The sequence below is a fragment of the Schistocerca nitens genome, chromosome 2, assembly GCF_023898315.1.
Source record: "Schistocerca nitens isolate TAMUIC-IGC-003100 chromosome 2, iqSchNite1.1, whole genome shotgun sequence".
Lineage (NCBI taxonomy): Eukaryota > Metazoa > Arthropoda > Insecta > Orthoptera > Acrididae > Schistocerca > Schistocerca nitens.
The window spans coordinates 630,748,073-630,770,872 of record NC_064615.1 but is presented as its reverse complement, the minus strand read 5'-3'; the positions used below and the strand labels follow the sequence as shown (position 1 = coordinate 630,770,872).

Genomic DNA, 22,800 nt, shown 5'->3' with positions numbered 1-22,800 from the left:
TCAGTTTGGATTCCGTGGAAATATTGGAACACGTGAGGCAATACTGACTCTACGACTTATCTTAGAAGAAAGATTAAGGAAAGGCAAACCTATGTTTCTAGCATTTGTAGACTTAAAGAAAGCTTTTGACAATGTTGACTGGAGCTCTCTTTCAAATTCTAAAGGTGGCAGAGGTAAAATACAGGGAGCGAAAGGCTATTTACAATTTGTACAGAAACCAGATGGCAGTTATAAGAGTCAATGGACATGAAAGGGAAGCAGTGGTTGGGAAGGGAGTGAGACAGGGTTGTGGCCTCTCCCTGATGTTATTCAATCTGTATATTGAGCAAGAACAAAAGTAAAATGAGGATAATGGAATGTAGTCGAATTAAGTCGGGTGATGCTGAGGGAATTAGATTAGGAAATGAGACACTTAAAGTAGTAAAGGAGTTTTGCTATTTGGGGAGAAAAATAACTGATGTTGGTCGAATAGGAGGGTATATAAATGTAGACTGGCAATAGCAAGGAAAGCGTTTCTGAAAAAGATAAATTTGTTAGCACTGAGTATAGATTTAAGTGTTAGGAAGTCTTTTGTGAAAGTATTTGTATGGAGTGTAGCAATGTATGGAAGTGAAACATGGACAATGAACAGTTTGGACAAGAAGAGAATAGAAGCTTTCAAAATGTAGTGCTACAGAAGAATGCTGAAGATTAGATGGGTAGATTGCATAACTAATGAGGAGGTATTGAATAGAATTGTGGAGAAGAGGAGTTTCTGGCACAACTTGACAAGAAGAAGGGACCGGTTGGTAGGACATGTTCTGAGGTATCAAGGGATCACAAATTTAGCATTTGAGGGCAGCGTGGAGGGTAAAAATCGTAGAGGGAGACCAAGAGATAAATACACTAAGCAGATTCAGAAGGATGTAGGTTGCAGTAAGTACTGAGAGATGAAGAAGCTTGCACAGGATAGAGTAGCATGGAGAGCTGCATCAAACCAGTCTCAGGACTGAAGACAACAACAACAACAACAACAACAACAACAACAACAACAACTTATTTGTAATCAGGGGATTAAAATACCACAGAATACGAAAAGAGAAATTTATATAAAGTCCAGAATAAGTCTAGACCCAAAGTTACTTGCATTTACCAAAAAGTACTGCAATATTTTAAGGAAAATCATTAAATTGTACAGAAACACGCACAAAAAACATTACTAAGACTATATGAAATGGATCACAGGACAAACAGTTAGTGAACAAGATACTGTAATAATTAAACTAAAGGAAAATGATGTGGCTGATATTTCAGAAGTTGCAAGTGTTTTAACAATCAGTTTCTAAATGTAGCAGCAAAAATATGGTTAAATGGTTCAGTTGAAGAAACAAGAGCATATATTAAAAATTGTCATTCCACAAAACTTTAATCAACTAGAAGCGGCACCAACCTCCTTCACTGAAATTAATAGAATTCAAAAATTTCTAAGAAACGAAAGCACGAATGGTGTTGGAATTTCAAACAGAATGCTGGAACTTTGTTTTAACTTAGTAAGTATTGTCCTCAGTGATGTATGTAATCCAGCAGGAAATTTTCCCAGACACATAATAATATCTATTTGTGGAACTTCTTTATAAGAAAAGTAACAAAAACTTAAATAAGTATCATCTAATTTCCTAACAGATATCTTTTTCCAAAATATTTGAGAAAGTAATGTACTCCAGAATACTCTCACATTTAATTGGTAACAATTTACTAAGCACATTGCAGTTTGCATTCAAGAAGGATTACTCAACTGAGAATTCTACTTATAAATTCAGTCACCAAATATTACAGGCCTTAAACAATAAAATACAGCCACATGGTATTTTCTGTGATCATTCCAAGGGTTTGATTGCATAGATCATGTTACTCTCCTACAAAAACATGGGTTTTATGGAACTGATGTCTTTAAACATGACTGGTTTCAATAATATTTAACAAATTGAACACAAAATGTGTACTGGGTAATTCAAATAATGCTACAAGGAGAAGAAATTTCAGTGACTGGAGAGAAATCATGAACGGAGTCCTTCAAGTTTCAATTTTGTGTCCACTCTTATTCTTCATATACAGGGTGGTCCATTGATAGTGATCGGGTCAAATATCTCACAAAATAAGCATCAAGCGAAAAAATTACAAAGAACAAAACTCATCTATCTTGAAGGGGCAAACCAGATGGCGCTATGGTTGGCCCGCTAGATGGCACTGCCATAGGTCGAACGGATATTAACTGCATTTTTTAAAAATAGGAACCCCCATTTTTTATTACATATTCATGTAGTACGTAAAGAAATATCAATGTTTTAGTTGGACCACTTTTTTCGCTTTGTGATAGGTGGCGCTGTAATAGTCACGAACGTATAAGTATGGTATCACGTAACATTCTGCCAGTGCGGACGGTATTTGCTTCGTGATACATTACCCATGTTAAAATGGACCATTTACCAATTGTGCAAAAGGTCGATATCGTGTTGATGTATGGCTATTGTGATCAAAATGCCGAACGGGCGAGTGCTATGTATGCTGCTCGGTACCCTGGATGACATCATCCAAGTGTCCGGACCGTTCGCCAGATAGTTACGTTATTTAAGGAAACAGGAACTGTTCAGCCACATGTGAAACGTCAGCCATGACCTGCAACAAATGATGATGCCCAAGTACGTGTTTTAGCTCCTGTCATGGCTAATCCGCACATCAGTAGCAGACAAGTTGCACGAGAGTCGGGAATCTCAAAAACGTCTATGTTGAGAATGCTACATCAACTTCGATTGCACCCGTACCATATTTCTAGGCAACAGGAATTGCATGGCGACGACTTTGAACGTTGTGTACAGTTCTGCCACTGGGTACAAGAGAAATTATGAGATGATGACACATTTTTTGCACGCGTTCTATTTAGTGACGAAGCGTCATTCACCAACAGCGGTAACGTAAACCGGCAAAATATTCACTATTGGGCAATGGAAAATCCACGATGGCTGCGACAAGTGCAACATCAGGGACCTTGGAGGGTTAATGTATGGTGCGGCATTGTGGGAGGAAGGATAATTGGCCCCCATTTTATCGATGGCAATCTAAATGGTGCAATGTATGCTGATTTCCTAGATAATGTTCTACCGATGTTACTACAAGATGTTTCACTGCATGACAGAATGGTGATGTCCGGCAAATAGCTCGCGTGTGGTTGAAGCAGTACTGAATAGCATATTTCTTGACAGGTGGATTGGTCATCGAAGCACCATACCATTGCCCGCACATTCACCGGATCTGACATTCCCGAATTTCTTTCTGAAGGGAAAGTTAAAAGGATATTTGCTATTGTGATCCACCGACAACACCTGACAACATGCGACAGCGCATTGTCAATGCATGTGCGAAAATTACGGAAGGCGAACTACTCGCTGTTGAGAGGAATGTCATTACACGTATTGCCAAATGCATTGAGGTTGACGGACATCATTTTGAACATTTATTGCATTAATGTGGTATTTACAGGTAATCACACAGTAACAGCATGCATTCTCAGAAATGATCAGTTCACAAAGGTACATGTATCACATTGGAACAACCGAAACAAAGTGTTCAAACATACCTACATTCTGTATTTTAATTTAAAAAACCTACCTGTTACCAATGTTCGTCTAAAATTGTGAGCCATATGTTTGCGACTATTACAGCGCCATCTATCAGAAAGCAAAAAAAGTGTCCAACTAAAACATTCATATTTCTTTACATACTACACGAATATGTAATAAAAAATGGGGGTTCCTACTTTTAAAAAAATGCACTTGATATGCGTTTGACCTATGGCAGCGCCATCTAGTGGACCAACTATAGCACCATCTGGTTCCCCCCTTCAAGCTAGACAAGTTTTGTTCTTTGTAGTTTTTTTGTTTGACGCTTATTTCGTGAGATATTTGACCTGGTCACAATCAATGGACCACCCTGTATGTGAATGATCTTCCACTTAACATCAATCAAGCAGAATTCGTAATTTTTACAGACATGACTAGTGTCATCATAAATCTCATTAGAGAGGAGCAACAAAAGAGAGTGTTAAAAACACACTATACTTGGTCCTGTACAACAAATAGGGTCTTACCAACCACTGACGCAGCACCTGTGCAGGAATCAGTAAATAGGGCTCAAAATTTTTGGCTGTACATATTGACGAAAATTTCAACTGTACGAAACATATCACACCAATATCACATCACTGAGATGCTCAAATAATTAAGTTAGTTATTTTTCCTCTCTGAATATTTCCATTCTATAATAGATATCTTATGAAATAATTTTCTGGGGTACCTCATTCATTAGTAAGAAAGCACTGACTGCACAGGAGCGAACAGTAAGAGTAATATACAGTATTCACCAGCAATCATCATGCAGGTACCCCTTCAGAGTTAGAAATTTAGACGCATTATGCAACACATATGTACGCTAATAAAATTCATCATAAATTATCTTTCACAATTTGAGAAGAACAATGATGTCCATGCCTACGACAACTGGAGGACAAAATGACATTTATGATCCATTATTCACACATCGAGCGCCATGTGGCCACTGGCTGCTACAGCAGGTGGCTCTGCTGTGCAGCCACCCACCTCATGGCCATCAACTTGTTAAAGCTGCAAATGGCTCAAAAATTAATTCAATATGCACTAACAAAAATTTTTATTATTTCCCCAATTAAATAAATTGTATGACAGGTAGAAATGCAAGTTTTTATTCTACTTCTCCATTTTATTAATCTATGACATCCTTCATTTCTAATATTTTTACAATTGTCACAACTGAATTTCATTATTAGTTGCATTTGGTCCTTACCAAATAGTTTTCCAACTTTTTTCCCCAACAAGAATATACAACTGACAAACATGCTGTTCTCACCAATGTCTACTACTGCTATCATTATTGCTATCATATCCAAAATTTACAACAAAAGATATGTTCTATGATTTTTCTCCTGCTTCTAAACTAAAATTATAGTTGTATGTTATTTGAGGTATCATCTGTTGTGCTTAAACAATGCTATTAATGTTTCGAAACAACACATTCAAAGGAATTTTGAATATTGCAATAGAAGCATCTGAGGTGCAAATACAATTCTCCCCAAAACTCAAACAATGGAAAATCCAGGATGGAATGTAACAATACTATGAAAAGGAAAGTTGCTACTCACCACACAGCAGAGATGCTGGGTCGCAGATAGGCACAACAAAAAGACTGTCACAAATAAAGCCTTCAGCCAGTAAGGCCTTCAACAACAGACGACACATGCACACACACATGCACGCACGCAAACAACACGTTTTGTGTGTTTATGCACTTGCGCGCATATGCATGTATGTCTGTAATCTATTGTTGATGAAGGCCTTACTGGCCAAAAGCTTTATTTGTGACAGACTTTTTGTTGTGCCTATCTGCGACTCAGCATTTCTGTTATATAGTGAGTAGCAACTATCCTTTTCATAATATTGTTCTCCCCAGAAGATTTGCCAAATTTGTGATTGTAGATAGGTGTTGAAAGTAACAACCTTGTTAACAGAATGGTTTGACTTTTTAAGTGTGAAGGTGCTGCTTGGCAAATGACAGTAGTCACTTTATCGACACAATGTTTGTCTGAGAAAAATGGAACCTTACAATATATTGTTGGTTTAAGTACCAACGGTTTCATTTTGTTCCCTTCGTGGTCTTTCCTCTTAATGAGCAAATCCTGTCTTGCGCAAATCAAGCTGTCAGTACACTGTTGATGCTGCTTCTCCTTACAAGTGCCAATGTTCCACAGCATTACTATTTCAATTTAGTCAGTAACACAATGATATACCTTTGTGACCACCAGATTACACTTCACTGGCTCATATGTTGCAGAGTGTAACACTTACTTACGATTATATGGTTTTTTTCTTGTTTTTTTTTTTTTTAGTAGTTTGTTTTTGTGCAACATAATAAATGGTATTTTTAGGCCCAGGATGGAATAACAACAATATGAAAAGGACAGATTGCTAATCACCACATACAGAAGTTGTGGAATCACTGACACCAATGAAATGGCTATTGAACCTTTAACCTTCAGACAAAAACATCCTCCTCCAGAAGCAGAAGAAAAACACACACACACACACACACACACACACACACACACACACACAAATAGCTACTGTTTATGGCCACTTGGGTCCAAGTGGTCATAATAGACATTAGCCGTGTGTGTGTGTGTGTGTGTGTGTGTGTGTGTGTGTGAGTGAGAGAGAGAGAGAGAGAGAGAGAGAGAGAGAGATATCTTTTGTTTCTTCTGAAGAAGGGGTTTTTTGTCTGAAAGCTAAAGTTTAGCACTCCATGTCTCCCCTATGTGGTGAGTATTTGTGTGGCAGATAGCATACTCATAGAGCATGTAAAATAATCTCCAGTCTTATCAAACTTAGAATATAAATGTTTACCAGTTATTACACTATCATCACACAACCTGTGCTAGAGAGCAACAGTTGTCACGTATGAGAGGACCTACTACTCTTTCTACTCCTATGTGACGTCTGTGTCTATAGTACCAACAATGAAGATATGAAACTTCACCTGCATTGTTTGCAAAGCTACCATTTTGAAGATCCATTAAAATATGAAATATGGCAGAGCAAAAGAGAGAGCTTTCCAAATTTATTAACATTCAACTTATGGAATTGGTTAATGACTCATACCTTTAAATTGCCAATTCTAGCTATTATGAGCTGAAAGCATGTTTCCACAGTTTCGTGCTGTAAAACCGGGTTGTCTCTGAACTTGAGGTCTTCTAGGCTTTTTAGTTTTTCCAGTTCACTGATATACTTCCACTGAAATTTTTTAAAGGGGGAAATGAGTATTTTTTGACAATATATATTAAGTAATTATTACTATGGGAAAAATACACACACACACACACACACACACACACACAGACAGAGAGAGAGAGAGAGAGAGAGAGAGAGAGAGAGATAAATGAAGACTGGGTGGGAGGGAGGGGGAAGGGGATTGGGGGAGAGAGAGGGGTGAGAGGGAGTGGGAAGGGGATTGGGGGGGAGAGAGGGGGAAAGAGGGAGAGGGGGGGAGGGAGATGGGGGGGGGGAGAAAGAAAGAGAGAGAGAGATTCTTTTGATTAAAATAAAATCACTGACAGCAGGTGTTCACAAGAAGGTGGAATTTTTGAAATAGTATACCAACTGCTGGTGTCAGTTTGATGTTCACACTAGCAAGCAGTAGCATTACTTAGTTTGTGCACAGTGTTTAGCTAAGGTTGCTTTCTTACAGCTTTCTTTGTAGAAGTGAACAAAAACTACCTACCAATGTATGAGTATATATATTTAAATATTTTTATTAATTTTGTTTTCAACTTTGCTTATTTTGTAGGTGCTTCTGTTAGCTGATACATAATTATTGACACAGTTCTTTAGACAATTTGACCAGACAGCAAGAGATCTTTTTCTTTCACTTTTTAGATCCAAAACGGACTGTGCTTGTTGTGTATGGATGCCAGGAGAATTGAGTACAGTCACTTTAGTGCGAATATAGGGCAGTGCAGACCTCCAGTATACTGACTGAATGAATACCCATTGTGCCTTAACAACAGGTGCTGCCCTTTGCTGAAATTACAACTCAGCAAGTAGGAACCATCTCACCTTTTGTTAGACTACAGTTGACCTCCCAGCAAGGTACAGATTTCCACAGAGGTCCGGATTTCTAGCTATTGAAAGCTCCTATGTTAGGTGAGTATGGTGCCCTTCCAAGAAGTGGCAGCTAGATTGGGAAAGAAGGCCAGTGGGGATTCTGTATGGTTACCACCAGGTCTGTTCCGAGAAATGGAATAAGGTTTGCTTGCAGCTACTGAATTCAGTGTATGGAAATGACTGCAAGCTGTGGCTTATACAAGGTCCGGCAGAAAAACCTCCCCTTTAAGGAAAGCAAATAAAAACAAAACCAAATAAGGTAGAACAATTTTATTTATACTAAATAAAAGTACATATTATGCCATTTTAGAAAATACTCTTATGGTCTTACTTTTTAAATAAAACATCCCTTAAATGGCTTCCTGCACTGTCGACACACTGATTGAGTCTTTCCCTGAAGTTATTCATTACTCTTTGAGTCATTTCAGGTGGAATAGCTTCAACCTCTTGTGTAATTGCTTCTTTCAGGGCTCGTAAAGATTGTGGACGTTGTTCATAAACTTTTGCTTTTAAATAGCCCCAAAGAAAGAAATCACAGGGCGTTAAGTCCGGCGATCGTGGGGGCCAGCCAATGTCTCCACGCAACGAGATCACATGTCCAGGAAACATTTCCTTCACCAATGCCAGTGACTGCCGCGCTGTGTGGGCTGTAGCACCATCTTGCTGGAACCACACGTTCTCTATTTCACCAAAAAGCTCCCTTAGTTGCGGTTGGAGAAAGTCGCGGAGCATGGCACAATAGCGTTCACTGTTGACGGTTAAATTCCTGTCATTTTCTTCGAAAAAGTAAGGACCGATCACTCCGGAATTGTAAACAGCACACCATACTGTTACTTTAGGGCTATGAAGTGGTCGTTGATGAAGTTCTTGGGGATTGTGTTCACACCAGTACCTGCAATTTTGGCTGTTCACTGTTCCGGCAAGGTGAAAGTGTGCTTCATCAGAAAAAATCACAATATTGTTGGGACGAATGTTCCGAAGAAGGTCTTGGCACAAACTTACACGGACACCACAGTCTCGTTCACTCAGTTCCTGCGTAGTTACAATTTTGTAAGGATGCATTTTAAGATCTCGATGCAAGATTCTTCTCACACTTCGATCAGATATCCGTAATGCTGCCGCATGCTTTTTAGCGGATCGTCGAGGAGATTGTTGAACTGAAGCTCTAACTGCATCAACATTTCCGGGGCCTGTTGCAGTCCGTGGTCATCCAGGTGGTTTCCTTTTTAATGCGGAACCTGTCTCACGAAAGTTAGCAACCCAAGAATAAATTGTTTTCTTATCGGGAACAGGGTCCCGTCGTCCGAGCGCAAAGCGAACGCGAAAAGCACGTTGAGTATTAATAGGCGATTCGCCATTTTGAATAAAATCTTCCACTACGAAGGCACGATGTTCACCAGACCACGCCATGGCGTACACTGAAAACGGCACGTAGGCAGCTACTTAACGACGCGCCCTCCACCACTCTGCTCCTTCTACTGTCCGCTGCACGTTACTTTGTAATCGGGGAGTTTTTTATGCCGGACCCTGTATTAGCACCACTGATGCCTACTGCCTACATTCAGTGAGCATCTTCAGTTCCTTTCAGTGGCTGGCTGAAATGATGAAGGCTGTTAGCCTCTCTCATGGTATGAATACAGACTCCATCACTTGTAGGATTGTCAAGGACCAACTGTGGTCCTTACATTGCAGACACATGGAAGGCTTAAACCAGAGGCTCCATTAACTCTGTGACTATCTCGGGTGCTGATTTCTTGATCTGCACTATCGGGGTGAAACAGTAGGCCCCTTCATAGGTTACACATCCCAGAAGTAGCTACTTTAGTAGTGGGTACATGTGGCATGCAGATGAGAGATTCCCTAGGTCACAGAATCCTCTCAGTATACTGGACAGTCAGCTAGGAATAGTACACCAAGGAATCATGTGCAGGTTACATGTAGTTGTTACAAAGGAGAGTGAACATCTTTGTAAGCCACATGAAGAAAATTTAAAACTAAAATCAGTGAACTGGAGAAGCTTTCAGGGTAAAGTTCCAACATTATTAATAACTCATTAGTTGTAACAACACACATGCAATACTAGGAAATGGAAAATAAACCAAAAGGATAGGATGGATACTAATGGAAGAAGTGTATTTTTAGCCACAAAGAATTTCATAATGTAAACTCCAGGCAGGAATATAAACAATGTAGGAAAAGACAGATTGCTTACCATAGTGAAGCGACCTTAAATTGCAGACAGGCACAATTAAAAAGACACTTACATAAAGCTTTCGGCTACAGCCTTCATCATCAGTAAAAGAGAGACGCATACCATTCATACAAGCAAGCGCGCAGGCAAGCACACATCACGCACATATGACTGCCAATGCCAGCAGCTCGGGCATCCCAGTCAGAGCTGATGGTATTGGCAGTCATGTGTGCAAGATGTGTGCTTGCTTGCTTGTATGAATGAATGGTGTGCGTCTCTCTTTTACTGATGAGGGCTGTAGCCGAAAGCTTTATGTAGGTGTCTTTTTAATTGTACCTGTCTGCAACTTAAGGTGTCTTCATTATGGTAAGCAGCAATCTGTCTTTTTCTACATTGTTGAACTTTATAATGTCTAATGAGATAGTATGAAGTCAGAATGCAATGCAGTATGGGTGAAGACAAGTGCTAAGGTGAGACTGAGATGGTTTTGAAATGTTACCATCCATTTGCATTAAGTGTTTAAGTGGCAGAATGCTTGTAAGAAAACCAGGAAAATATCTTCATTCCCCTATCGGGCCATAGTGATGAGAGGAGAGAGTGGAAGATGCATACATTAAGAATAAAAGACAAGGACAAAGCATTTTGTGACATTGTATTAAACATATTTTCAAATAATCGTTTCCATTTGGTGAAACACCCAACTTACTAGGGAAACTTATTTGATTAGTTAGCAATGAGAAGGTCTGAACTTTTTGATTTAGTGAACATAAAGACAGGATTTTTTTAAATCACATTTTGTTCGCTTTTGTTCGTTGAATCTGCTCGGGGCAGATGTCGTAAGACATCCGTTTAAGTTCGTTGTTGATCGATTAACTCAGTTTTTTTTTTTTTTTTTTTTTTTTTTTTTTTTATTACAGAGGGCAGTTAACCCTCTGACCGAACACGCTGAGCTACCGTGCCGGCTATCCAACCTGAACTATGGTATCATTTTTTGTGCAGAGAACATGGCCACAGGGCACAAGTAATGATAAAGCCACCAGTAGGATTAATAAAGGACAAGGTGCAAATAGAGCAATGAACTCTGTTCTATTGAACAAAAGGCTAAGAGCAACAATGAAGAAGAGAATGCAAAATATGGCCACAATATTCAAATTACAGAAAAGGTCCATAAGAACAACCGAAGTAATAATAATTGGGATAATTCTAAAATTCTGTTTAAAGAGCCTGGGATCCTGACTGCTCCGTCAGAGTGTAATTATTACACTAACAACTGTAGTCATGATCATAGAACAAAAGTCAACTCAACTTTTATGTACAAAGAAAATTAAACAAAAAATTCAAAACAGTATTTCCTACCTGAAAATCAATATGTAGAATAAACTGTTCAAGGAAACATAAGACATAATTAGAACCAATATGTTTAAAGAAGGCAGTTACGTCTTTTTTTCGGAAAAGTTTATGTCAGGAGTGTTCAAGAGTCATAGAACAAACACCAAACATTACCACCAACTGCTTCTACCCCACCACTCATTAAGTGATATGTAGAAGGCGAGGTGGGGCAAGGGGTGGAGGTTGGAGGGGCAGGGGGGGTGGGTGGGTGGAAGGAGCTTCTGTCATCACTATTAAACCCAGGAATGTGTTTCTTCTACTCTAAGGTGGAGCAGGCAGCATAACTGGGCTGGTTTTACAAGATGTTGAAAGCCATTCTCAACACTGCAAGCGGAATACTACTACACAGTACGCCTCAATGATGTATGTTTGATGCTACCATAGCATATTATTGAAAAATGAAAATTAAACACATTTTATAAGATCATGTAAAAGCATCATTTTCCCTTGATGTGTTGATAAAGGGCAGTTGTTTCACTGTGTATGCATAATAGCAAGATGTAAGGTGATAGTTAATTATCACCTTAAGTTATGCACACCTCACTAAGAGCAGAACAAACATTTTGCATCTTTTCTTTAAGAACTGCTCAGTTTCTGTAAGTTTTAGTGAAAGCAATGTCATGTGTTCAGGCATTCTGATTACTATAAAAGTGTACTTAGTTAATACCAACATCACTGATGTTATTCTCTGAAAGATGCAGCTGTTTTAATGATGGAAAAAGTTCAGTCTTCTGTTGTTCATTCTCCAGCGGGAAGGCAATTTCACTCACACCTGTGTTTGAGATGTTCAAAACTTCTAACCTGTTAGGAAAAAAAATTAAATCATGTCAATAGGAATCAAATAACATGTATGTATTACAGGTATGACACTTATTTCCATTACAGAAACATGACAGTCAAAAACAACGAACATAAATGCCATTTTTCAATGAAAAGCATCCAAGCAAGATTAAAAGGAAGATGATGAAGTGACTTTAAAAGATACAGCAATATTCATCACATCTATTTGGTCATATAAGGTAAATCTTTTCCAAACTTAAGTATAATGGCATCAAAATTGGAAGGAAAACTTACGTATTAAGTTTACCAAGTTTGTTGATTTCATGCCAGTGTCTAATTTTATTTCCTTCCAAATCTAAAAGTCGGAGGTTCTGTAGAATATTTGGGGGGGGACTGCTTAAAGTCGTTATGCAGTTGAAGGGTACCTAGAAACAATATCACAGTTTCAACCACTTTATAGTACAAAAAGTGCACAGTATATGATTATTATTTCATTTTATGACTTATCTGATCTATGAACTATTGCTGTTGGTGTCTTCACCCTCACTTGCTCATTTCGTTGTAATTTTCTTATGCTTACAGTTTTTGTTTCATATCAGGTTTCAGTTTAAATATACTGAAATGTATGACCACAAATCACACGGACAGAAACTACCTGACTGATACATATCTGAGGCAGTGATAGATTTCTTTGCAAAAAAGAAACCAGTTTCTCCATCTAGTGAAATCTGATCCAATTGACAATTATTAAAGAAATGAGGAAAAAATTAGTCTCTTACCCTGAATAGCAAACTAGCAAGAAGATTTTGGTGAATATTTTTTTGGTTATATGGAGCTAATATTTTTAAAGTTTGTGTGCTGTGATGCTCATCAATTGGCCCTCGCTCATCAACTACACGTTTTGTCTTTCCTTTCCCCAAGTCCTCTTGAATGTTTACCTACATGTTCCAGTTTTTTGTTGGCAGTTGGTCAGCTTCTAAAGACTGTGCTTAAATTCATTTACTGTTGTAATATTACAGCACTCTCTTGAAAGCCAGTTACAACAGTCAGCTGCTAACAGCACTTGTGATCAAAAATTCATTGCTTCTCTGTATGACATGCTCAACTTAGGCAAAAGATGCAGAAGCTACCAGTAAACAAACATAAGAGAGACAAGTAGACAGGGTGTACCAGTAGGAATGGCCAATATTCAGGGATATGACAGAAATGATCATTCAAAGCAAAAATAATCTTGTAAAAATGGGCTCTGAAATGCATAATTGAAGAGCTACGAACACTTCACCTTTGACACCTCTTTGCTTTCCATAATTTGAGAGCCGTAGTATGGATTGAACCAAGAAAAAATTGTCCAGTAAACATGAGCTCAGAAGTCCAAACCTTAACAGCTATAAGCACTTTTTCATCTTTGCTACTGTGAAACATATCTCTTCTGCTGATAAAGTGCCCATAGCTCTTATGTCATCCATTATAGAGCCCATGTTTACTAAACTTCTTTGCTTCAAATGTTTGTTCCTGTCATATTCCTGAATACTGACCATTCCTCCTGGGACACCTTGTATAATGACTTTGAAATTTTTTTATTTAAATTGCATTTTTACAGGCAGAATTTAAAAGTATTCAGTACAAAATAATGTAGTTGTTACTGTCACAACTACATTGCACTCATGATGGACAATAAGGGAGCAAATATTATATCTGGCTTCCATGCGAGACATTATTATTTTGATTCACACACAGATAAAGTGATGATTCTAAATACTTTTTCAACAACATTAGGAGGAGGATAGACTGCAACTAACTGTAAAAATAATCCACTGAGTTGCAGACAGACACAATGAAAAGACCGTTACACATTAATAGCTTTTGGCCAAAGCTTTCTTCAGCAAAGAAAAAGAAACACACACACACACACACACACACACACACACACACACAAGCAAGCACACCTTATACATACATGACCGCTATGACTGGCAGCATCTCACACACACATGACCGTTTCCACTGGCAGCTCTGAGCGGATTCTGGTCAGAACTTTGTTTAATAATCTCTCTGTTGTGCCTGTCTTCAATTCAGTGGGTTACCTTAACAGTGAGTAACAATCTATCTTTTTCCTAATACTGTTGATATTACAACCTGGAATTTGCAATGTTTTAACACTTTTTCAGTTCTGAATATTCTAGCTTTTGCCAAAATATTCAATGATACATGGGTTCCCTTCTGCCAAGATGATCCATAATTTATATATGTTCATGCAAACAATGGAAAATCCAGGATAAAATGCAACAATATCATGAAAACAATAGTTGCTACTGGCCATATAACAGAAATACTGATTTGCAGATAGGCACAACAAAAAGACTGTCACAAAATGAGCATTTGGCCAACAAGGTCTCTGTCAAAAATAGACAGCTGACACACACACACACACACACACACACACACACACACACAAACACACACAATCACCACAGCCTCTTGTAGCTCAAGCCAGACTGTGAGCAGTAGCGCATGATGGGAGAGGCAATCAAGTGGGGGTAAGGAGGAGGTGGGGTGGGGGAAAGGGAGGGATAGTATGGTAGGGGTGGGTGATGGTAAAGTGCTGCTAGGGCTAACATACAGGGACAAGGTGGAGAGAACAGGGCAGCTACATGCAGAGTTGGGATGTTAGACACGGATGGTGGGGGGAGCTTAGCAAAAAAGGAGAGAAGTAAAAAGACTGGGTATGTTGGTGGAATGGAGGGCTGTGCGTGTTGGAAAGGGAACAGGTAAGAGGCAAAATGGGTACGCACAATGACTAGCAAAGGATGAGGCCAGGAGGGTTACAGGAACGTAGGATACATTGCAGGGAGAGTTTCCACCTGCACAATTCAGAAAAGATGGTGTTGGTGGGAAGGATCCAGATGGCACAGGCTGTGAAGCAGTCACTGAAATGAAGAATATCGTGTTGCTCAACAACAGGGTGGTCCAGTTGTTTCTTGACCACAGTTTGTCAGTGGCCATTCAAGTGAATAGACAGCTTGTTGGTTGTCATGCCCACGTAGAATGCAGCACAGTGGTTGCAGCTTAGCTTGTAGTTCACATGACTGGTTTCACAGATAGCCCTGTTCGAAGTGGAGGTATTGCTAGTGGTTGGTAGGTTTAAAACGGACAGAGGTACTGATGTAACCACCTTTGGAGTGGAGGTCTACATTGAGAAAGATGGGTTGTTGGATTAGTAGGACCACATGAAGCGAACTGGAGAGAAAGTGTTGAGGTTCCTGAGGGATGTGGGTAGTGTGTCCTCATCCTCAATCCATATGACGAATATGCCATCTGTGATGATGATGATGATGACGAGTCAACATGCAAATCTCATGGGTGGGGACAAAGGCTGTCCCCACAGGCGGAGCAGTTTATAATGTATTAAAGTCTGCTGTCCTTCCCCACCAATTTAGGGGGTGAGGCCTGACCGTTCACAAAATTTCACCACTCTTGTAACACTGGTATCAGTATCTGCGAGGATGGTGGGCAGATCTCCACAATGAATCTGAAAGTGGTGAGAGGTTTAGGACTCTGAGGGTTTAGGAAGGATTCCTCTATATGGCCCATGAAAAGTTTGGCACAGGATGGTGCCACGAGGGTGGCATACCCCAAATTTGTTTGTAGGTACGTCTTCAAAGGAGAAGTAATTGTGGGTGAGGATATAGTTGGTCATGGTGACTAGGAAGGATGTTGTTGGTGTGAAATCTGTCGGGCATTGGGAAAGGTAGCAATCAATAGCAGTAAGGCTATGTGCATTAGGTATGTTAGTGCAAAGGGAGATGACATGAAGAGTGATTTACCAGGACACTGTGTAGTAAAGGAATAGGAACTGTGGAGAGTAAGTGGAGGAAATGATTGGTATCTTTTGTACAGGAGGATAGGTTGCAGGTAATAGGATGAAGGTGTTGTTCTATGAGAGCAGAGATTCTTTCACTGGGTCATAGTAACCGGCCATAACGGGGCACCCTGAGTTGTTGGGATTATGGACTTTAGGAAGCATGTAGAAGGTAGGAGTGTAGGAAGTGGTAGGAGTGTGAAGAGAGATGGATTACGGGGAGAGGTTCTGGGATGGGCCTAAGGATTCCATTTCTGGAATGGGGCTACTGTGGCAGGGTATGGAGATGTGTGAATCTGACAGCTGGTGGAGTCCTTCTGGCAGGTAATCATTGCGGTTAAAGACAACAGGAGCACAGCCTTTGTCGGCAGGAAGGATTATACGGCCGGGACCAGTTTTTAAGTGGTGGATTGTAGTTCTCTCTGCAGATGTAAGGTTAGTTTACATGTTCAGGGATCTGGGGAATGATGGCAAGGCAAGGTTTGAGGTTACTAAATTCTAGAAAGTTAACAAGGGGTGATTTGGGGGGCAGTGGGGGTGGTTCACAGTTGGATGGAGGAGTGATCTGAGTCAGACAGGATTCAAAATTGGTCTTTGGTTGAGTCTGATTGGTACAGCTGGTGGCAAAAAAGTGTTGCCACTGTAGGGGCCAAGAGAAGGAGAGAAGGGTTTTAACAAGTCCTGCATGATTGAATTTGGGACTAGGGCAAAAGGTGAGACATTTGGAAATGACTGATGTTTCTGCGAGGCTAAGGCTTTTGGGGGAATGGTTTGCGATAGTGTTTTGGGTCTGTTTATATTCTGGATTCTGGGTGGTGGTGGGAGGGAGTTTTGGAGGGTGAGGTAAATGTAGTAGTCTGCAGGACAGGGTTTGCCAACTATGAGAGGACATGGGGGAGGTTCGGAAGTTGTTGCAGAGGTGGTGGTGAGTGGTAATCCAAGGCAGGAGTAGGAAGTGAGCAGGATGGAGAGCTTTTTGAGGTTGTGTTGTGCATGTCCCTCTAGTTCCTGGAGGGCAAGCATTTCAATGTGTGTTACAGGATCCAGGAATTTGGGATCTACATGAATACTCTGCAAATCACATTTAAGAGCCTGGCACAGGGTTCATCGAACCATCTTCACAATTCTCTATTATTCCAATCTCGTATAGCATGTGGAAAGAATGAACACTATATCTTTTTATAAGAACTCTGATTTCCCACATTTTATCATGGTGATCGTTTCTCCCTATGTACATCGGTGTCAACAAAATATTTTCGTATTCGGAGGAGAAAGTTGGTGATTGGAATTTTGTGAGAAGATTCCGCTGCAATAAAAAATGCCTTTCTTTTAATGATGTTCACGCAAAATTCTGTATCATTTCAGTGACACTCTCTCCCATATTTCGTGATAATACAAAACATGCTGCCCTTCTTTGAACTTTTTTGATGTACTTCGTCAATCCTATCTGATAAGGATCCAACATCGCACAGCAGTATTCTAAAAGAGGTGGGTTGGTTGGTTCAAAAGAGGGGGGAAGGGACAAACTGCTAGGTCATCAGTGCCCCGTTCAGATTAAAATAATTCCACGAGGGTGGGAGTAAAATAATTGAGACATACAAAACACAGCTGGAAGAAAAGCAGGAGAAAACCACAAGAATGACAGAAGGGCAACAAAGAATAAAATGGACAAAATCAGACAAGAAACCCACAGAGACACGCAAGAAACACGTAAAAGAGATCAAAACAAGAAAGCAGATTACCATGGCTAGTTGACCATGAGAACAAACATGAGAAGTCAGCCACTCTGCAACACATTAAAACCTCCACCCTAAAAGCACTAGGGTTGAGGACACAAGAGGGACAAAGGACATTCGCTAAAACTTAGATCAAATAATAAAACCCACCCTCACAAATAAAACATAAAACTTAAGCTGCTGTTGAGGCACTGTAGCCCAACACCAATGATAGGGTGCTGGGAAAGTTAAAAGTCCACCACAGAGCGGCTAAAAGTGGGCAGTCCAGCAAGAGATGGACGACAGTCATTTGTGAGCCACAGCAACATCGAGGTGGGTCCTTGCAATGGAGGAGGTAACCATGCATTAGCCATGTATGGTCAATGCGGAGGCAGCAGAGGACAACTGATTCCCTGCAAGAGGACCGTATGGAAGACTTTTGCACATTCATAGTCTCCTTAGTGACACACAGTTTGTTGTGCGTACTGTTATGTCATTCCATCTCCCAAAGCTGAAAAACCCTGTGGCGTAAGACAGAATGCAGATCAGTTTCGGAGCTGCCCATCTCCAGAAGCGGTTTCTGCGTAGCCTGTTTGGCCAGCCTGTCGGCAAGTTCATTGCCTGGGATTCCAACGTGTCCTGGGGTCCACACAAACACCACTGAACGACGGGACCATTCCAGGGCATATATGAACTCCTGAATGGACGCTACCAAAGGGTGTCAAGGGCAGCACTGGTCGATAGCTTGCAGGCTGCTCAATGAGTCAGTACACAGGAGAAATGACTCGCCTGGGCATGAGCGGACATGCTCAAGAGTATGAAACTTCAATACGTTGTTGCTAAGAATTCAACATCGGTATTCCAGCTTCAATTCTAGTCTTTATGTAGAAAAAAAAAATTATCGCATCAAACGTTTCCATAGGACGATTGTTATGATAACCTGGTTTCTAATATATTGAAGGTGTTACAACATTCAGGACTTACCTTTAATTAATACAAATTACTATTTCCAATTATTACTGACAGAATATAAATCTATGAGCAAGTGACTTACATTGAACAGGCCTTATACAGGGTGTACATGAAGTCTGGGAACACTTTCAATTATTTATTGCACAAGAACCAAACATTGTAAAGATATCATACATATGTCATTTTTAAGACAAACCCTTAAAGGTTGGTCTCCCCCCCCCCCCCCCCCCATATATACCACCACAGCATAGTTTGGTACTTTGCCGATAGTCAGCGCTAGTCACAAACATGGCGAATTCAGGTGCGGAGCAAGCTTTCTGCATGTTGGAGTTCAACAAAAACAAGTGTGCTACAGCTATTCCATGGATGTTTAGAGCCAAGTATGGTAAGAAGCCACCACCAAGGATGGCCATTTACCACTGTCACAACAAATTCATTATGATGGTTTGCTTGTGCCCGGCAAAGAGAAGCGGACATCCCAGTGCGAGTGAAGTGAATGTGGAGTGCGTACGAGAAACATTCATAAGGAGTCCAAAGAAATCGGTGTGTCGTGCATTCCATGAACTCAAAATTGCTCCAATGACAGTGTGGAAAGTCCTGCGACAGAAGCTCTCTATGAAACTATTCCAATTGGAGCTAGTATAGAACCTCAACGACGATGACAAAGGCAAGCGTTTTGAATTTTATTCACAGTTGCAACAACTGAATGAGGATGGGGTTGACATTGTTTATTGCTTAATTTTTAGCGATGAAACCACTATTCACACTAATGGGAAAGTGAACAGGCATAATTGTCGAATCTGGAGTACAAAGCATTCACATGAATGCATTGAATTTGAGCGTGATTCCCCAAAAGTAAATGTTTTTTGTGCCTTGTCACATCGAAAACCGTACAGGCCATTCTTCTTCGCCGAGAGCACTGTCACTGAATATTCCTACCTGAACATGTTGCAGCAATGGCTGATGCCTCATATGCAATTGGACTCTCTGTTAATCTTTCAGCAGGATGGGGCTCCACCCCATTTTCATCGTGAAGTTTGTGGGTACCTGAACACTGAGCTGCCGCATCGATGGATCGACTGTGCTACACAAGGGGACAGCTGTTTCATGAAATGGCCTCCCCAATCACCAGATCTTTCCGTGTGGCTTTTTTCTGTGGAGACACATTAAAGATCTGGTGTATGTACTGCCTCTACCATGTGATGTAGCAGAGTTTGGGACAGGAGACGCGAAGCAACTGCCACTGTTGACGATGCCATGCTGGGACAGGTATGGCAAAAATTAGATTGATCTAATGGGTTACTCATGGTTTGCATATCGAATGTTTGTAAAAAAAAAAAAAACTTTCAGAGTTTCTCTTCAAAATGCAATATGTATGACATCTGTACAGTGTTTAGTTCTTGTGTAATAAATAATTGAAAGTGTTCCCAGATTTATGTACATCCTGTAATAGAACTTTAAGCATATCATATTGTACACTGTTTCAAACAATAATACATTGCATTCACAGTGAAAATCATTGTTGGCTTCTGTTCATGAGGTATGATATAAGCCATTCTAGAGCGCTGCCCCTAATCCTGTATTTCTCAAACCGTAGATAATCAAGGAATGGTTAACTAAGTTTAAGGACTTGAAATTACAGAAGATACCTGCAACTTGGTTCCCATGATCTAATGCTTTGCTAATCTTCCAGCAAAATTGCTTTCTAAAGACATAGTGATTTTTCAATGTCAGGATTAAAATTAATTACTCAGAATAATATTACATTTTGTAATAAAATTTTGAATTGGGATTGCAGCTACTTTCAACAATCTAGCTGATTAGACTGGAAGAATAGAAACACACCAATAGTTTGACATGTTTTCTCTTGATCCAGTTGTGATTGGATGTTTCATATCTATTATGCCAACACATTAAAACGCATATGTTCGAAAGATTGGTTGGTTATTAGTATTAATCACATTGGTGACAGCAGACAAACACACAAAAACAGTTGTTCACTACACACCAAAAACATACATGTATTGATCACCTAATGGAAAGTGCAAGTGAAACATGTGATGTGACAAATGTGGATGAATGTTGTTGTTGTTGTTGTTGTTGTTGTTGTGGTCTTCAGTCCTGAGACTGGTTTGATGCAGCTCTCCATGCTACTCTATCCTGTGCAAGCTGCTTCATCTCCCAGTACCTACCGCAACCTACATCCTTCTGAATCTGCTTAGTGTATTGATCTCTTGGTCTCCCTCTACGATTTTTACCCTCCACACTGCCCTCCAATGCTAAATTTGTGATCCCTTGATGCCTCAAAACATGTCCTACCAACCGAACCCTTCTTCTAGTCAAGTTGTGCCACAAACGTCTCTTCTCCCCAATCCTATTCAACACCTCCTCATCGGCCAGCTGGAGTTTGAAAACTAACAAATACATCTCCAGGACCACACACGTGTTAAAAGCGCTGGAAATCTTAACACCGAACAATAAAATTACAATACAGAACTTTTACTACAAAAGTTGCTTCTAACCTAAAAAGCAAGAGAAAAATATGACAAAATGTAATATAGGAGCATATTATATCCACCATGTAATACATTTATTGTACGTATCAAACAAAACATGTATTTCAGGCCACTGATGACGCTTCCCAAATAAAAGAAACAAAATGCGTATGGCAATAAACAAACTGCCTTCATTTAGTTGCCTAGACGGGACATACTTCCACAAATTTAGAGCAACTAAGGGAAAGACGGAAAATAGATAAATTGACCTTTATAACATCTTGAAAAACCTTTAATAAATTACCCAGATTCTTTGCGAGTCATTTATTCATACAATCAGCCCTCACTATATTTGTGAATAATACTTAAATTGTATTAACAATGGTGTTTTTGTTTAACTTATTCTTCAATATTTAATGAGTGCAAACTACAATACGTAAGTCTGATTGAACAACTGACCAAACAGCATCTGTCTTACTGTTAAGTTTTAAAATTAAATTATTATTTACCATCTGCTGTGTTGCTTTCACAACATTTTTCCATATAATTTTGTTCTGTCTGGCACCATTTAAAGCATAAAAATTATGTCAAAGTTTTCTGTAGCACAATACAAACCTGCAACTTATGGATATGAGGCCACATGGTGGCGCAAATCAATACATCACACCAGGAGTATGACATTTTTCCAACTATGATATGCTCCAATGATAGAAATGATGACTTCAGAGATAAAGCATCATCTGGTATCACTAAGTGATTCTCACTGAAAAATAAATAAGGAAGTTAAATAAAATAATATGTGGATGCAAGCCAAACTCAAGTTTCTTTTTTTTACAGTAATCACATATCTTTTTTACAGTTATCATCCATCCTCTCCACACAATAAAAATTACCTAACATTCAGTATCCGCAGGAACTGTAGTTGAATAGCTATTTCGGCCACTGCTGTCCAGTTATTCAGCAGATTCCTTGAGAGATCAAGCTCCCGAATTCTTGGACATAGTTGGAATAGCTCACCTGGACTACCAGCAGTGCTCACTTGATGTTCCCTTAACCATACAACTTGAAGTTTACTGAAATCACTGTAAAAAGCAATGAAATTACCTGTCTATCAATAAAGATATAAAGAAAATAATTAAAACTAATCTATCAAACTAAATTACTGAGTTTCACTGCTGTGCTAATACGAAGGGTAAAGAAAATACAACTAAATGTAACAGTGGGTGATGGCTGAGAATATCAAGTGATGATAAAACTGACATAATTAAGACATAATGGGAAGGGTAAAGATGACGACTCACTGTATAGTTGAGGAGCTGAACAAATTACTGCCATGAACAAAATCCCAATGAGGTAGGAAGGGGCTTCTTCTAAATGAGGCTATGGGAAGTCTGTTTGTCAACAAAGTTTGGCAATCTCTGTCTGGAAATGTGTTAGTAAGAGCTACAGTATACTGGGCAAAACACTGCTGTTAACTTTAGATGTGCCATTTATAGGCAGATAGACTCTATGAGAGAGACTTTTTAGAGCAGAGCAGATGGTAGCTATTCAACTGGAGGTACTGTTGATGGATGGTGGGCTTTATATGGATGAAAGTTTTAATGGAGTACTGAAGAGTCAGATCTCAATATCCATGAAAGTGGCACACTGGAATGAAGTGGATCAGGTGAAATGG

The 22,800-nt window shown here is 39.7% G+C and overlaps 1 protein-coding gene across 3 annotated transcripts in view; it reads right to left on the bottom strand.

Moving 5' to 3' along the window:
- LOC126236738 (tubulin-specific chaperone E) overlaps positions 1-22,800 on the bottom strand; it is a 56,708-nt gene that overhangs the window by 9,315 nt on the left and 24,593 nt on the right. For all 3 annotated transcript variants that reach the window (XR_007544976.1, XM_049946270.1, XM_049946271.1), the window contains 5 exons: positions 22,019-22,207; positions 21,741-21,888; positions 12,379-12,509; positions 11,976-12,105; positions 6,723-6,854 (listed from right to left, as the gene is read on the bottom strand). Coding sequence is in view for 2 of the 3 variants with exons in the window: in XM_049946270.1 (XP_049802227.1) it covers positions 6,723-6,854; positions 11,976-12,105; positions 12,379-12,509; positions 21,741-21,888; positions 22,019-22,207 (730 nt within the window). In the remaining variant the exon portion in view is untranslated. The remainder of the gene's footprint in view (positions 1-6,722; positions 6,855-11,975; positions 12,106-12,378; positions 12,510-21,740; positions 21,889-22,018; positions 22,208-22,800) is intronic.